At 43.3% G+C, this 2,582-nt stretch overlaps 1 protein-coding gene across 1 annotated transcript; it reads left to right on the top strand.

Moving 5' to 3' along the window:
* Positions 1–1,877: 1,877 nt before the first annotated feature.
* Positions 1,878–2,189, top strand: LOC130332627 (histone H4). Its single transcript, XM_056553796.1, has one exon. The coding sequence runs from the start codon at positions 1,878–1,880 to the stop codon at positions 2,187–2,189; it is 312 nt and encodes a 103-aa protein (XP_056409771.1).
* The last annotated feature ends 393 nt before the right edge of the window (positions 2,190–2,582 follow it).

Genomic DNA, 2,582 nt, shown 5'->3' with positions numbered 1-2,582 from the left:
TCAGGAAGGTGCAGTGGTAACAAATTCACTATCTGCAACTTTTCTAAAAGTCACAAATTTTGAGGGCAAAAGGCTTTGAAGAGTCGAAAACCTAAGTAAGCCTGGACCACACTTAAAATATCGTAGAGTCACATCTTTTTTTTTCTATTTGAGCAATAGTTATCAAACACCTTGCGACAAAAACACTTCACAAGAGTTGATCAATATCCCCAATGATATCCATCTTTTACATGGATCATATGAATTAGTAAATATTTACAATCATAATAATTAATATATTCATGATCAATAACTAGTGGATGCATCAATAGTGAGCAATTAAATAATTTAATTTATAATTAGATTGTATGGGTATTAATGTAATCATGGATTTAATTTAAAAAAACTAAACAAAACATTATAAATCCACAGCCCCTGCCCCACAGCTCCAAGGAGATCACATAATTCAGGATCTGGGAGATGGAAAATCTGTAACTCCACATCCTAATATACAAACCCTTCTATATTGCATCACTTTATTATAATGTTTTGTTATATCAAGCACAATACAGATGTATTTATTTGTTCCTGATCCCCTTAGGACACTTATACACCCTGTTTATTCTATACTAGATATAATAACACAGCACAATAATTTCAGCTGCTCTTAAAAGTCTTAGTCACCATCCATAGTTGTATCTATTTGCGCCTCTGTAACTTGTATCAGCACCTGGGAAATACAAATACTTGTTACTATTTGGTAACATGTAAAGATTAGAATACAAAGCTCTCACCACCAGGTGTCGCTATTGTAACACAATGTATCTGATCTGTATAAACTGTAACTGGAAGGATTTATACTGCTGTGATAGACGATCTCTATGGATAGATGTGATTTAAGGAAGTTATGATTTACCCAAATTTGGGGGTACATTTAACTCTTTCGATAGCTGGTTTTGCACATGGTGTTTTATCCATCCTGAGAATTATTGGGCTTATTTGTTTGTATGGTATTTTAATACCAATGCAGCCCCGAATGGAGTCTGATTATAGGGGGCGCTGTACTGCACAGTAAAGATTTAGGGGTAGTGACCGCTGACCGTGATTGGGATATGAAGGGGGAAAGCAAAGAGCAGACATAAGGAGGACACTGAAGGGTTAACTGTGTGGGCGGAGATATTAGCCCCGATACTGGAGGTTCATTGGTTGATCACCGGAGATCATGTGATTGTGATATTCCCGATCTTCGGCTGATCGTTTTCCCGCTCTCTCCCCTTCTATCATATAACACGTGGGGTCAGGCTCTCGGACGATTATTCTCGGTCACTCTCATTGCACATATCGGGGCTCCATATAATGTCGTACAATGTGTGCAGGGTCTTGGTGCCCGGGGGGTGAGCAGTCCTGTAGACCTGGTAATGCTGCCCGAGTGATCGATCCATTCACAAGAATCGTTCTGCCATCTGCTGCTCCCCGCACACACATTATACACCTGACAGATTATTGTGCTGCTATTGATCCTCTCCCATGTGTGTAACATACAGCTCACACACCTGCCCGATCACCATTCCCGCTCGGTACAATGACGACTGCTCTTCTCTACATTGTTGGGGAGAATCGCGGTAAGAAAAAAAAAAAAAAAAAAAAAAAAAAACTGATTATTTAGAATCGGAAAATGCAGCAAACGTTTCGTAATGGGCGGGATATTCAAAACCTTCTCGTCTCGTGTTCAGCCAATCAATGAAAAGGGGAGGGGTCAGGAATGTAAATTTGGTTAAAAGAAACGCCCCCGGATGATGTCATATTTGTTACAGTTCTCTGTCTGGTCCGCTCCTGTGCTATATAATCAGGACTCGGCCGCACTCAGTATTCTGCAGTCTACTCGCTACATAGAGAAGATGTCTGGACGCGGTAAAGGAGGGAAAGGTCTCGGTAAGGGCGGAGCCAAGCGGCACAGGAAGGTGCTCCGGGATAACATCCAGGGCATCACCAAGCCTGCTATCCGCCGTCTAGCTCGCAGGGGAGGCGTGAAGCGCATCTCCGGCCTCATCTATGAAGAGACTCGCGGTGTCCTGAAAGTCTTCCTGGAGAACGTCATCCGTGACGCCGTCACCTACACCGAGCACGCCAAGAGGAAGACCGTCACCGCTATGGACGTGGTGTACGCCCTCAAGCGCCAGGGCCGCACTCTCTACGGCTTCGGAGGTTAATTCTGCTTCTACTCGGCTCCATCTCATCAACCCAAAGGCTCTTCTCAGAGCCGCCCACATGTTCTATGGAAAGGCTACAATTCCTTGTGTCTTCTGTACTGAGAGGTTGTGTGATCGGTGTTTTGCTCTTGTGGTTGCGGTGTTTTTTTTTTTCCCTTTTCTGCCATAATCTCTGCACCTGATCAGTCTATCGGTGTTTCCCTCTATCTGCTCCGGGGGATCTCCTCTGAATGTTCTGACTACTGCCCTCATCTTCCTCCGTGATTCTAGTTACTGTTACAATCTACACTCATCTTCTCCAGATTACATTACTTCCCTCCCCACCATATCAGTCATTACCTCCCTAAAGAGTCCGTGTTATAGAAGATGCAGATCTCCTGATAATATCCGGGT

Source organism: Hyla sarda, unplaced genomic scaffold (assembly GCF_029499605.1).
Source record: "Hyla sarda isolate aHylSar1 unplaced genomic scaffold, aHylSar1.hap1 scaffold_38, whole genome shotgun sequence".
NCBI lineage: Eukaryota > Metazoa > Chordata > Amphibia > Anura > Hylidae > Hyla > Hyla sarda.
The sequence above is the reverse complement of the archived record's forward strand: the minus strand, read 5'-3'. Positions and strand labels throughout refer to the sequence as shown.